Below are 13399 nucleotides of genomic sequence, written 5' to 3'. Positions count from 1 at the left end.
AAAAAAAAAAAAAAAAAAAAAGACTGAAAAAGCTCCTGTCTCTTTCCTCCAAAAAAGAACAGAGCAAAACAGTCCCTAGGCTTGATCTTCAAGAACAAGAATAATAAAAGTCCTTGTACTGTTTTTCACAAGAGAAACATTTTGTAAATATCCTTGTGACAGTGTATTTTTAATCTTAATAAATGGAAGGCACTTTTGTCTTTTATATTCCTGCTCTGGTCAAACCAATGCCATAGTTGATAGCCTAATGGAAATCAACGGAACAGCAGAAGCTAGGGATTACAATCTCTACTTGTAYACTAACATTGTTATAACTGTATTTAACAGCACTTTTACAAGTCAGTGAAGTGCATTGTTTTCATGTGATAATTCATTTGCTGGTTTCTTAAGTTGGATAGGCAGCATAACTGCAGACAAAACTGGAAACAGTGCTGAAGACTTGAACTTAGCAGAGCCAAATGTCTTCCACTGACACGATCTTCTACAAAGCTATTTTGTAAAACAAGACACGCAGTTTGTAGCACAGGGTAAGTTGCTGCGGTTTGATAGCTGGCAGTCAGTGGGCAGATGTAGTGGTTTTGTGACTTCTTCAGTTTCTTTAGCATAGATCTTTTAATTCATGTGGTAGATGCTCTTGCTTTTCATGTTTAGAATTTGGTATTCATTATATGCTGTATCTTGTATTGTCTTGTAACTTAAATCACAAATACTTTATAAAACGAGAAAGAAAACCATTTATACTGATAGTGTCATGTGTATTGCCTGCTTGCATAWAGTCACTTTATCTAGGCTCAATATTTCTGGTGTCAAATCAAGTATGCATTTAAAGAGATTGAGTTGCTTTGCTAGTAAGAGGCAGACTTTGAGGAGAAGGCAGTGTCCTTAAGAATCCAGTTAACCTCTTACAGTTTTGAGAGCACAGCTTTTCCTGGAAAGATTCTGGAAATTAAAGTCATTCCTGATCTTTCTGGAATAAATGTGTGTAGGAACAAAGAGGCAAAATTATCCTTATATTATTCTTCACTCTGAGGTTTTGTCTGCAATACSAAATGAAACTGGGGAAACAACAGCTCTTCCCCCCATCACCTACTGCCTCAAGTTAAGACCATCCTTTTAAGCTGAGTAGCCAGTCTAAGAGAGCGTAGGCACCTGAGCATGCGCAAGCAACACAGTTACTTTGTAGCATGGATTATGATTAATCCACCCTCGGATTTCCCATTTGGTGGAGTCTTTGCACAGACATCTCTTTGAACACACAAAAAAATCAGCCTCACCCCAAAGCCTGTAAGTAGGAATTTTAGGTTTCACTCAGTTACTATAGTCTGAAGAACTATAGACAGTGCTGTAGGAAGTTTTATACTCTGTGAAAATTATCTGTGCCTAGAACTTAGGCATTTGGCAAGTTCTTCATACATGAACTCAATAGAGCATAATAGACTGATGTCTATGTCTGAAAATTTTTAGTCACCGCTTCCTTTCTATACAGTAGGCCTTACTGCTCTGTTGTGCACATTTGGTATTTGGTTGCATAACTTGTTCATGCATTGCACCCATGAGTAATTACTGTGCTGCAGGCATGTGTGGAAGGTGGGTAAGTTGATTACACTACAGACTAGAGATGTTGATTCCCACTTCTAATTACTCATGACTTGCAATTTTAGCAGTGACAGGTCTGTCATTTTAGCTCATATGTGGAGTCTGTTTAATAGTCTTGCATAATTTTGCTTTTCTGTCTTAAGCAGTATTAAACATTAACATGTTTAGCTCAGTTGGAGAGCGTGGTGCTGCTAATGCCAAGGTGGTGGGTTCAATCCCCTTATGGGCTATGCTGAGGGTTGGACTAGATGATCTCCAGAGGTCCCTTCCAACCTTATCATTCTGTGATTCTGTATGTATGCCAGTGGCCAAACAGACACAAGCCTGAGGTTGCTAATGAATTGTAGAGATGTTCACCTGTTGATCATCACCTGAAATCGTGAATAGCTTAATGGAAATTTAGCAGATGTTTCGGCAAAATGGATTTTTGGGAGCCCCTGCATAAATTGAGTCCTATACCTTGTTTTCATACAACAAATTCATTACCATGCCTTCTGTTAGATTGTAAACTACTAGGATTCTTCTGTTTATATGTACATATGTATCTTTTCTTTGCTGAAATTGATTGGGCTTTCTACAGAAAGAATCACACTACATTTTCTTGCTATGAACTTGTTTAGTTATACTGCAGAATTAGACACAGATGTGGTGAAGTAAATACAGATGTTAATTGAGGCTGATGCTTTAGTATTTTGCATTCTGTGTTTTTTTTTTTTTTTTTAACATTTGGCTTGCCAACACTGTAATATGATACTCTAAGGAATTATTTTTTTTATAGTGGAAGTACTGTTTCTGTGCATCACCTACCTCTGTATCGGACGCTCTTACATTTATATGCACAACAGTTATCTTTTTCTGAATGTAAAGATAATTTAAGAGTCAAAATAAACACCAAGGTAGATGTCTTTGGGGGTCTTGTCCAAAATAATGGTCAACCACCTTTCTTCTCTCCTCATTCTTCTCAGCAGCCTCTTAGTCAAAGTGCACCTAAACTAAATTTATCCATCTTTACCTCTTTTTTTTTTTTTTTTTTTTTTTTCCAAGAAGCTATAGTTCTTGTTCTGCTATATTCTGAGTATCTGGACACCAAAATACACTTAAATGACTGAGAGTTTTGAGACTAAAAGTGTAACTTGAATGAACTAAAGATGTACTGCCAGCAGCATACACTTTAGTACATTACAAATTAGCCAGAACTGTTTTCATTTCAAAATGTGGCCAGTTTGTAGAGCCCACTTGTGTAAGAATTAAGAGTTCTGGATTCCAGACTCTCCTTAGTATGATTCTTCTTATTCTTAGAATAATGTCCAAAATGCCAGATGACAGACTGGCTTTTAAATTTGAATCACTGTACTGCAAAGACAGGAAGACTTTTGGGTCAGTAACACATGAACTCTGGCTACATTGAGGCTGCAGTCTGTTCTGCTTTCTCATTTACCTAATGTTTGCGTAGATTTACCACTTTGCAGTGCATGAGAATTTTCAAGTAAGAAAAATCTTTCCATTTATAGAAATAAAATGGTGTTTGTTTCTGTAATTATGCTTAAACTTTAGTTAAAGCTTACTTGGTCCAACAGGTTTTGGCTGACCAGTTTACATCTACAGAAGAGATTCATGTTGCATTGTTGTTCTTATAAAGGAGGACGTCTGAATTTTTCATTTGTGAAATCTCAGTACATTAACAAAGGATGGTGTTAACTATCTTTTCACCATAAAACACAGATAATKCTGTCCTTTTATGTGTGCATTTGAATGTTTTAAATTATTTTTTTCCTTGCTAGAAAAATATTCCCTCCAAGATTTAAATTTTTGCCAAAAACTAATACCTAGAAGCTAATTTGAAACATCAGGAGTCAGTTGATAAAATAGGGCAAAAGGCAACAAGTAAAATTGCTTGTCTACTGTCTATAGATAATCTAAAGAGCAGCAGTGAAGTTGACACTCAGTTTCTGAGTGGCAGCTATGAATTTGACGAGTATCTTGTCCATTTCAGAAAACTGTAACATCAGYAACTGTTGGCAGACTCATGAAAATGATCCTGTCTGGTTTATGTATTTTCCTTTTTAAAGATTATAATCACCTTTGCGGTGTCATCATTTTATCATCATCAGTTATTCTAAGTGAGAACTTCAGTCTCTGCYTGGGAGTGGATGAAGAGCCAATTGAGAGCTTATGGGTAAAGATTAAAGGGCAAATGAACATGGGTGACACTGTTGTGGGTRTCTACTGCAGGCCACCTGATCAGGAAGAGGAAGTTGATGAGGCCTTCTACAGATAGCAGGAAGTAGCCTCACAATCACAGGCCCTAGTTCTCGTGGGGAACTTTAGCCACCCTGATACCTGCTGGAAGAGCAACACAACTGAGCACAAGCAGTCCAGGAGGCTCCTGCAGAGCATCGATGATAACTTTTTGACACAGGTGGCGGAGCAGCCAATGAGGAGAGTGTCTTGCTAGACCTTGCACTAACAAGCAAAGAAGGACTGGTTGGAGATGTGAAGGTTGGTGGCAGCCTTGCCTGCAGTGACCATGAGATGGTGTTCAGAATCCTGCCTAGAGGAAGCAAGCCAATAAGTAGGATCACAACCCTGGACTTCAGGAGAGCAGACTTTGGCCTCTTCAGGGGCCTTCTTGAAGGACTCCTGTGGCTTAGCACTCTAGAGGGAAGGGGAGTGCAAGAGAGGTGGCTAGTATTCAAGCATCACTTCCTCCAAGCTCAAGAGTAGTGCATTCCAAGAAAGAAGTAGTCCAGCGAAGGAGGCAAGAGACCTGCATTGATGAGCAAGGAGCTCCTGGAAAAACTCCAAAACAGAAGAAGAAAGTACACAGAATGTGGAAGAGGGGACAGGCCACTTGGGAGGAGTGTAAGAATGTTGTCAAAGTACACAAGCGTGTAATGAGGAAGGCTAAGGCCCATTTGGAATTAAGTCCAACAATGGATGTCAAGGACAAGAAGGTCATCTTCAAATATATCAGTAGCAAGAGGAAGACTAGGGAAAATGTGGGCCTGCTGCTGAATGGGGTGGGAGTTCTGGTGAGGATACAGAGAAGGCAGAGTTGCTGAGTGCCTTCTCTGCTTCAATCTTTACTGCAAAAAGCAACCTACAAGAATCCCAGAGCCTAGAGGTGATAGAGAAGGTCTGGAGAAAGGAAGACTTTCCTTTGGTCGAGGAGGATCATGTTAGAGATCTTTTAGGGAAACTTGACATCCACAAATCCATGGGCCCTGATGGGATGCACCTACGAATACTTGAGAGAGCTGGTGGATGTTGTTGTCAGGCCACTCTCCATCATTTTTGAAAGGTCGTGGAGAATTGGAGAGGTGACCGAGGTCTGGAAGAAAGCCAATGGCTCTTCAGTCCTCTCCAGCCAGGAGGAGGACCCAGGAAACTAGGCCAGTCAGCATCACCTCCATCCCTGGAAAGGTGGTGGAAYAGCTTGTTTTGGATGTCATCTCCAAGCTTATGGAGGGGAAAAAAGGTGATCAGGAGTAGTCAGCCTGGATTCACCAAGGGGAAATCCTGCTTAACCAGTCTGATAGCCTTGTATGGTGGAATGACTGGCTGGGCAGATGAGGGGAGAGCAGTAGATGTTGTGTACCTTGACTTCAGCAAGGCTTTTGACACTGTCTCCCATAATATTCTCCTAGGCAAGCTCAGGAAGGGCAGGCTAGATGAGTGKACAGTGATGTGGATTGAGAACTGGCTGAAAGGCAGAGCTCACAGGGTTGTGCTCAATGACACAGATTGTAGTTGGAGGCCTGTGACTAGTGGCGTCCCCCAGGGCCCAGTACTGCGTTCCATCCTGTTCAACTTATTCATCAGTGACCTGGATGAGGGGACAGAGTGCCTCCTCAGCAAGTTTGCAGATGATACCAAGCTGAGAGGAGTGGCTGATACACCAGAGGGCTGCGCTGCCATTCAGGGACCTGGACAGGCTGGAGAGTTGGGCAGAGAGGAACCTCATGACATTCAATAAAGGGACGTGCAGAGTCGTGCACCTAGGGAGGAATAATCTTCTGCTCCAGCACAAGCTGGGGGCTGACCTGCTGGAGAGCAGCTCTGCAGAGAAAGACCTGGGAGTGCTGATGGATRACAAATTGACCATGAGCCAGCAATGAGCCCTTGTGGCCAAGAAAGCCTATGGTCTCCTGGGGTGCATTAGGAAGAGTGGTGCCAGCAGGTTGAGGGAGGTGATTCTACACCTCTGCTTAGCCCTGGTGAGGCCTCATCTCGAGTACTGTGTCCAGTTCTGGGCTCCCCASKACAAGAGAGACATGGAGCTACTGGAGAGAATCCAGCATAGGGCCACAAGGATGAGGGGATCTTATCAACGTGTTTAAGTGTCTGAAGGGAGAGTGTCAAGGGGATGGGGCTGGACTCTTTTCAGTGGTGCCAAGTGACAGGACAAGAGGCAGTGGGCACAAACTGAAACAGAGAGAGTTCCATCTAAATACAAGGAAGAACTTCTTTACCATGAGGGTGACAGAGCACTGGCACAGGTTGCCCAGAGAGGTTGTGGGGTCTCCTTCTCTGGAGATATTCAGAACTTGCCTGGATGCAACTCTGGCTAACGTGCTCTAAGTGACCCTGCTTGAGCAGGGGGCTTGGACTAGATGATCTCCAGAGGTCCCTTCCAACTTCAACCATTCTGTGATTCTGCGATTCTCTCTAAAATGTATATCTTTGAAAACAAGTTTTTTTTTTCACATGCCAGTTTTTCTCCTCCTCCACTTTTTTTTATATGTTTAACTTTGTCATGACTGTAAAGTACAACTTAATGTTTTACAAAAAGTGATTTTAGTAACCTTCATTTAGATTATAAAATCTGAATGAACACTACCACCACACTCATAAAAACAATGAACTTTCATGTGAGATAAATTAAATAGAAGCAAAATGGGCATTTCACAAGGACAAAATGAATGTGCTGGAGACCTTTTCATTCTAAGGTATGTCAACTGGGTTATAATTGGCTCTAATTAGCTCACTCTATTCAGCTATAAAAAGTCTTTACCTTGCAGCTTCATGACACTCAAAGATGTGAAATTTCTTTCTACCTTTGAAAACATCAAAGAAAGTGCTTCCAGTCTACTTTTTATTGCTGAAAAACTCAGTGATCAGTGTAAGAAAGGGGCAAATGCATCAAGAGGAATAAGAAATACTGATCGGTTGGGCTAGAGGAACTCTTGAGAGTTAATTGGTCAAATCGGATTTCATTGTCTAATTAAAAGTATATGTAGATATTTCAACACAAAATGCCACAAAATTATGCTATCAGCAATATGTACGGAAAATGATGTGACTTAAAAAAAAAAACAAACTATAAATCGTGGTCAGAATCAACTTGAAGTCTTCAATTATTCATTCAGTAATGATTCTGATGTCCTTTGATTTCACTTTGGGAAACTGTGGAAATTGTGGTAACTGTGGAAAGTTAGGTGCAAATGTGATCAGATGTGAACTRTAATGCATTAACATCTTATTGTGTTGTATGTGTTCGTAGAGTGTTTCAATCTTTCTCAAGGACATAATGGAGATATCTGTGGGGCAGAGCTGTTGGAAGTATGAAACACACATGGTAGTAACAGCTGCTTACTTGTAATTATTATAAGCAAAATGGTAGTTGAACCACTTTATCGTTTTTATTATCAATGTTTATTTTCAGTTACTTGTAAATTTCTGAAGTTGTAACATACAACTTCATTAAGAAACACTTCTGAAATAAGACTGGCAATAATACAGGCAAAAAACCTCATTTTAGAACAAATCCTAAGATCATTCTAGTTCTGTATGCTTTTTAAAACACATTTAAAAACATGGTGGTAGATTAATGTGCTAAATAACCTGATCTTATCCTAATATGACAAAAACTCATTACAAGTGATCTTCTACAAGTAATTATTTCCTTGAATTTACAACATAATAAGGATACAGGTCATTGTTTCAGCAGAAGATAAATGCAGAAGTTAGCCTTCCTTTGATTTGCTCCTTTGCCTTAGGGAAAAGTTTGGTGGGTGAGGAGTCAGCAATACAACCTTAATTATAGCTTAAGCTTTTTAAATCTACTTTGCTTAACTTTTTTTGTATAGTCCTATCTCCTTTGGGTTGTCTGACCTCTTTATAATAGCAAAGTGCAGTCTGTATTTGCAAGTACTTGTTTCACTAACAATGCGGAGTTAAAAGGGATGAAACTGTCTCTTTGTGGAAGAAGTAGATTTTGATTGGAAGATCTCAGCTGAGAATAACTGAGGTTGTGTTTCATTTATGGTGTGCAGAGGGAGACTACACTGTTTCACTTTGTTCTGTTACCTGTTGTTTCCTTTCCTCACATTTTGTGCTATAAGATAGGATGAAGGAGTCCCGTGMTTTAGATGTGGTGCCAACCAGATCTGTGTTAGGGAGGTAGAAGTAATGCAAATTTGTGGATAAAATAWAAACGTTTATAGAGGGCATTCTCAAGTTAGGAAGGTAGCTGGTGGCTGCCTGATATTGGGCTCACTTGCCCAAGGCTGTGTCTACATCTGTTTCATCTCTTCAAATTCTAGATTGAAGTGATTCATGCAAAGAGCTGAACAGAACGGAACGTTTATGTCTAGTGATGGACTCTTGACAAAACTCGAGAGAGAACTCTTCACATATGCACTGAGGATGAGGATAGCATAGCAAATGGCACTGGCACATTGCTTTTGAATAACTTAAGCTTTTGTCTAGAGATGGGAGGAAGTTAAAAGTCATGTTGCTATTGGTACTGAATTAGTATTCTCTGCACTTAGCCATATTGTGTTGCTATAAGTTAATTAGGTTGCATAATTTTATTTTTGAGAAGTATGGGGTATGGAAAACTAGTTTTTATTTAATAAAGAATTATCCTTTTAACCTTACTGTCATCTCAGCAAATGTTTTAGAGTATAGTGTATACTTAACTGCGCTGCCTGTAACAACTAGCTAGGCTGTGTTTCCTCACATAGGCAAGAGTAGAGATGATCACTGATTTTATTTATTGATTTATTTTATTCCTTCATGTATAGCCTAAAAGCGGTGAGTCATAGACAGAAAGGGTATGTTGCTTGAGATACCCATGATGACCGGCTGCTGAACTGGAAGAGATTTGCAACAAAGCTCTGACACTTAMGATTTTTTTTGGTGCATCTTCAAAAAGGATGCACGAAATGACATATAAAGAATATTGAATGCTTTAACTTGAAATATTAAAAGTGAGTGTGTTAAAAGGTCTTTGTTTTGATCCTATTGTGCATATATGCTATGAATTATGTTACAGTGACATAATCCTTAGTCATTTTGCATGATCACTGTGTCATTCAATATATAGAGTGCATCCATGCAAATGAAGTAGGGGATTTCGCTTACGATTAGGCTAGCATCTAGAAAAGCTGGATTGTGTTTGTTTTTCTGGTACAGATTTGGACTGAGATGTCAAAGGGCTCTAAAAAAAAAAAAAAGTGTGCTAAAGCTGACTGTTTGCATAAACAAGCTTATTTTTAGTATGACATAACTTTTCAGTAACTGACTCTGCAGTAATGTTCGTATAGTACATGTAAAATTTGCTAGATTGCTAGTTAATGGCAAATTTTGCACTTGAAACATGAGACCAATTTCTGCTGAAGAAAACCATAAGGAAAACGATTGAATGTGTTTGGAAACAGAATAGATCTACAAGATTAAAATAAATTCCCAGGAAAATTTCTATTGGTTTTAATGTTTGATCTTTTGTTTTTGTTTTCTGTTTTTGTTTTACAGTGTTATGTGGGAACCAATGGGAGATGGTAAAAAGCTCATTTCACTGGCTGATAACAACATATTATTGTGGGATTTGCAAGAAAGTTCAGCCAAAGCTGTGGTAAGAAAAAATTGTTTAAAAATGATGATATAGTATAAATCACAACATTCACAACCTAGAACTTTTAACTAGTCCTTCCTTAAAGACTGTTCAAAAATATTGTTGCTAATGGAGGCTATGACTTGAACATGGTTTGGGGAAATTAATACTGTACTGAATGTGAGTGTTTCAGAGAAGGTAACTTGGTTGTTTGTAGTTGCCTATTTCCCTCCTCTTGAATTGCCCTCAGTTCTCTTACGAATTCTAGAGCAAATAATCTGAAGTAAAACAATAATAACTTGATCAATATGTGCAGGGGGATCATAAATCAATGAAGTAGGAGGCTATCTAATTCAGATAATGTTTAACGGTCTATAAAGTGTTCCTGACTTATATAAAAAGTGTTATTCTCTATACTAGTATATTAAACCATATTCGTCTCATACCCCTCTAGTTAATTGAAAACCCTTTGATGTATACATAATATAAACTTCTTCACTTACTGCGCACTGCTTTGACTTTAAAGAATTAATTTAAATTTAGTAATGAACTAAGCAATCTCAATATACAGAATAGCAGTAAATTATCTTCTCTAATATTCAGGAATATAAATAATAGGGTATAATTGATACAGATTTTGATCTAATTATTCCAGCTTTTATAGATAATCAACAAAAGTGTGTTTATTTAAGTACACTGGTGTGGATCATATATAGTTGTATATATGAACGTATATATGAATATATATATTCTTGAATAGTTCTGCATAGAATCATTTCTTTGTCAGTATTTGTCCTTAGAAATGGAAACTGATTGTCGTTATCATCATTATGTGATTGATCTGTTGTCATCTCTTTAACTTTTTAGTTTGACATGTTCAGTTTAGTTTTTTCTTCTTGAATGTATCAGAACCAGACTTTTCAGCTAGCAGTTACTTGGAGTCAAAATGTTGTTTCTCTAAACTTTCTCTTGTTGTGCCATCTGACTATGCCTAAATAGATGAAGCCTGAAGTTGTTGTTATTTTACTTAGTATCAACATTGATGGATGAACAAGGAGCTTCTGACTAAACTCAAACATAAAAAGGAAGCATGCAGGGGGCAGAAGCAGGGACAGGTTACCTGGGGGAGTGTAGAGAAATTGTCCAAGGATTCAGGGATGGGATTAGGAAAGCCAAAGCTCATCTAGAGATGAATCTGGTGAGGGTCATGAAAGGCAACAAGAAAAGGCTTCTAAAATGTGGGCTGCTGTTGAATGGAGCAGGAGTCCTTATGACAAAGGACACAGAAAAGGCTGAGGTACTCCATGCTGTTTCGCTGCTGTCTTTACTGGTACGATTGGCCTTCAGGAATCCCCGTGACCAATGGGAAAGTCTGGAGGATGAAAGACTTACTTTTGGTAGAAGAGGATTAGATTAGGAAACATTAAGCAAAATGGTCGTGGACAAGTCCATGAGACCTGACCTCATCCACGCACAGGGGTGGAGGGAGCTGGCCAGTGTCATTGCAAAGCCACTCTTGAGCATCTTTGAAAGGTCATAGTAATGAAGTGATATAGGAAGTTTCCTGAGGACTGGAAAAAAGCAAATGTCAGCCTCCTTTTTAAAAAGGGCAAGTAGGAGGACCTGGGGAACTACAGGCTACGCAGCCTCACCTTGATCCAAAGGTGGTGGAGCAGCTAATCCTGGATATCATCCAGACATGTGAAAGACAGGAAGGTGATTAGGACTAGTCAGTGTGGACTTACAAAGTGGAAATTATTCTTAACTAACCTGATAGCTTTCTACAGTGAGATGAATGGCGTGGTGGATGAGTGGAGAGCAGTGGATGTTGCTTATCTCAACTGTAGTAAGGTTTTTGACATGAATTCCCCTAACATCCTTATAGCGAAGCTTTGAAATGTGGTATGGATAAGTAGTCAGTGAGATGAATTGAAAAGTGGCTGAACTGCTGGGCTCCGAGTGTTGTAACCAGAGGCACGAAATCTAGCTGGAAGGCAGTCACTARCAGTGTATTCCAACGGCTGACAGTTGGGCCAATGCCCTACGGTTTAACCTCTTCGTTAATGACTTGGATRATGGGACTGAATGAGTGCACCCTCAGCAAGCTAGCAGATGATTTAAAATTACAAAAAGGCTGGGTGAGGGACACAGTTGATACACCAGAAAGGTACATTACCATTCATAGGGGCCTTGGTAGATTGGAGAAAGGGGTAGAGAGGAACCACGTGAAGTTCAGCAAGGTGAAATACAAAGTTCTGTGCCCTTGCACCTGTATGTGCTAGGGGCCAACTGCCATTAGGAAGCGGCTTTGCAGAAGAGATTTGGCTAACTGCAACATGGTATATGCAGAATGGAATATGCAGAAGACCGTTGAATGAAAGGATGAAATAGAGAAATTAAAATACAGATATTTTAATATGTACCTTGTGTCATCACAAAATAAGGAAGCTAAATCTGAGAGGAGCGGACGTATGTTTCCATTTGACAGCAAAAGTTTGGTACCTCCAGGAAAACAATTTGAGAGGTATTTTGAATAAATTTGGGGAAATCAGAAATATCCACATTCATTCTGATTTGATTGTTTTCTAAATTACTAACTTTTGCCATTTCTTCTTTCAAAAAACTCACAGCATAAAAATTTAAGGATGAAATACAGAATTTACTTMAGGTATTCTAGACTTTATTTTTCTTCTTGCTATCAAGTATTATTCTTAGAGTGTTGTGAAACTTCATTAGACAGATTAACCTTTTTTTCTAGGCAGAACTGGTTTTTGAGGGATTTAACTTTGATTATTGGGTAGTGAAATGAAATCATTGCTTCAAGTACATTCACAGAATCACTATTAATAGTTTTTTCTCTTCTTTTTAATACTTGATTCATCTTTTATTCCATTTTGCAAAGACAGAGTGTGACCCAGAGGTATGTCATCGCCTACTAGGAATAATGTAGATGGAAGTGCAATGGGAAGTRTATTGGCACTACCTTAATGCACTTTACCTTCAGTCTGGGGAACATCCATCCACTTCATTTGTTAGGAGTATGTGTATGGGTGTATGTGTCTTCTGTTTTCTTACTGACCCTCTTACCTGCGAGAAGAAATGGAAGGATGAATTTTTTCCTCAGGGTTGCTTAGAACCATAGATTTAACTGCAGCGCCTCTCTTTCATTTAACAGAAAAATAAATCTGTCCCTTTCCTTTCCTTTTTCAGAACTTTCTTTTTGCTTTTGTTGTATGGTAGGATAATGATAACTTGGCTATACCAAATACAGTTGTAAAAGTTCATTTGCTTTCCCTATCTAGTTTTTTGGGGGGCAGAGCTTTCCCGCTAGGAATTGGCTTCTGATTATTTTTCCTTGACAGTCTCTCTTAATCTGAATTCCTAATTCCATCTAGAAAGCAACTTTTCTTCAAGTTGCAACATTTTCAAATTTGTTACCACATCGTTAGTCATGTGTAATAAGAAATACGTGAGTTCATGAATATTATTACAGTCGTAACTTCCAGCTTGTTGCTACTTTTTCATAGAGACTGTTTAGAATATGCAATAATACCTGCCTTTTTAAAGTTTTTCTATTTTTTTAAATGACATTCCCTCAACTGTTAGTTTCTTTGTTTATTTTTATCTTGAGGAGAGTGAATGAAGGGTTTTACTAGTCTACAGACACCTTCATTGTTTCAAATATTGTGACAGTAGTATTTCTTGACAAAATATTGGTTAGATGTCATAATCTTCCTCCTATTCTCATCTCATTGCTGTTCAGTTTTTRCTGATCTCTTTTTGATACAGTTGCTAATATGAGATAGAAAGGCATCAGTGTTACTAATTTTGGAATTTTCTTTTTTCTTTGATCTTCTTCATGAAAATGGTTATTCARATTCCTTGTCACTTGATCATTCAATAGCATTTAATATATAGATGATGCTAATTCAGAAAGTCATAAGGATATTATGGTGGAATTTGCCT

General features: G+C 38.6%; 1 protein-coding gene across 1 annotated transcript in view; it reads left to right on the top strand.

Moving 5' to 3' along the window:
- The window catches only part of EIPR1 (EARP complex and GARP complex interacting protein 1), an 85089-nt gene that overhangs the window by 49940 nt on the left and 21750 nt on the right, over positions 1 to 13399 (top strand). Inside the window, exon 5 of the mRNA XM_085322939.1 lies at positions 9355 to 9454. Within this exon, the coding sequence (XP_085179065.1) occupies positions 9355 to 9454 (100 nt within the window). The remainder of the gene's footprint in view (positions 1 to 9354; positions 9455 to 13399) is intronic.

Source organism: Rhea americana, unplaced genomic scaffold, assembly GCF_003343005.1.
Source record: "Rhea americana isolate MKP2758 unplaced genomic scaffold, rheAme1 scaffold_80, whole genome shotgun sequence".
NCBI classification, from domain to species: Eukaryota; Metazoa; Chordata; class Aves; order Rheiformes; family Rheidae; genus Rhea; species Rhea americana.
Note: the sequence above shows the minus strand (reverse complement) of the source record. Positions and strands in the feature narration are given on the sequence as shown.